Source organism: Pterocles gutturalis, unplaced genomic scaffold (genome assembly GCF_000699245.1).
Source record: "Pterocles gutturalis isolate BGI_N339 unplaced genomic scaffold, ASM69924v1 scaffold1723, whole genome shotgun sequence".
NCBI classification, from domain to species: Eukaryota; Metazoa; Chordata; class Aves; order Pterocliformes; family Pteroclidae; genus Pterocles; species Pterocles gutturalis.
This window is the reverse complement of record NW_010120093.1, coordinates 4,643-5,271: the sequence shown is the minus strand read 5'-3', so window position 1 is coordinate 5,271 and position 629 is coordinate 4,643. Positions and strand designations below refer to the sequence as shown.

Genomic DNA, 629 nt, shown 5'->3' with positions numbered 1-629 from the left:
CCCGCCGGCCCCATAGTCACAGGCGGAGCTGCGGCTGTAGGCTCCGTTGCTTTGCTGGTAGTATGGAGAAGAGGTATAGCCCTTCTCTTGGACTCCCGTGGCTCCATAGGTGCTGGGGTAGTGCCTCAAAGGATCCGCATAGCCCGAGGGATATAGCGGGATCTGTCCCAGGAAGGGCTCCTGCCCCGCCGCCAGACTCACCGGGAAGGTCGAGTTGACAAAATAAGAACTCATTGGAAAAGAGCCTCGCCGTCCTTTTCCCGGCTTTATGATTTGTTGTGTTTTATAGTCCAAGTGGTTTAGCTATTAGTAGTATATCGGAGATTGGGTTTTAGCTGAAGGGAGATGGCGTGGTGCCCGCGAGGGACACAAGGAAATACAACCATCTGATCATGGGCTGACCAATAGCAGGCGCCTGAGGTTGCAAAATAGCACCCATGAGGAGCGGAGATTGCACCAGGGACCCCAAGAACAAACCATCCACCCCCTTTTCCCTCCCTTTTAAACATCAGAAATGCACCCCCTTAACCAAATACATAATATCTGCCGAAAGAAACATTCCCGGCGCACTCGGAGATTCATAAATAAATAAACGTGCGTCGTACCCCCCTCCCTCCCCGCCCTCCCCC

At 53.4% G+C, this 629-nt stretch overlaps 1 protein-coding gene across 1 annotated transcript in view; it reads right to left on the bottom strand.

Moving 5' to 3' along the window:
- Positions 1-314, bottom strand: part of LOC104464115 (homeobox protein Hox-B6-like) — a gene marked incomplete at its 3' end in the record, with an annotated part of 487 nt that extends 173 nt beyond the window's left edge. The window contains exon 1 of the mRNA XM_010076744.1: positions 4-314. Within this exon, the coding sequence (XP_010075046.1) occupies positions 4-234 (231 nt within the window). The remainder of the gene's footprint in view (positions 1-3) is intronic.
- Positions 315-629: the final 315 nt, after the last annotated feature.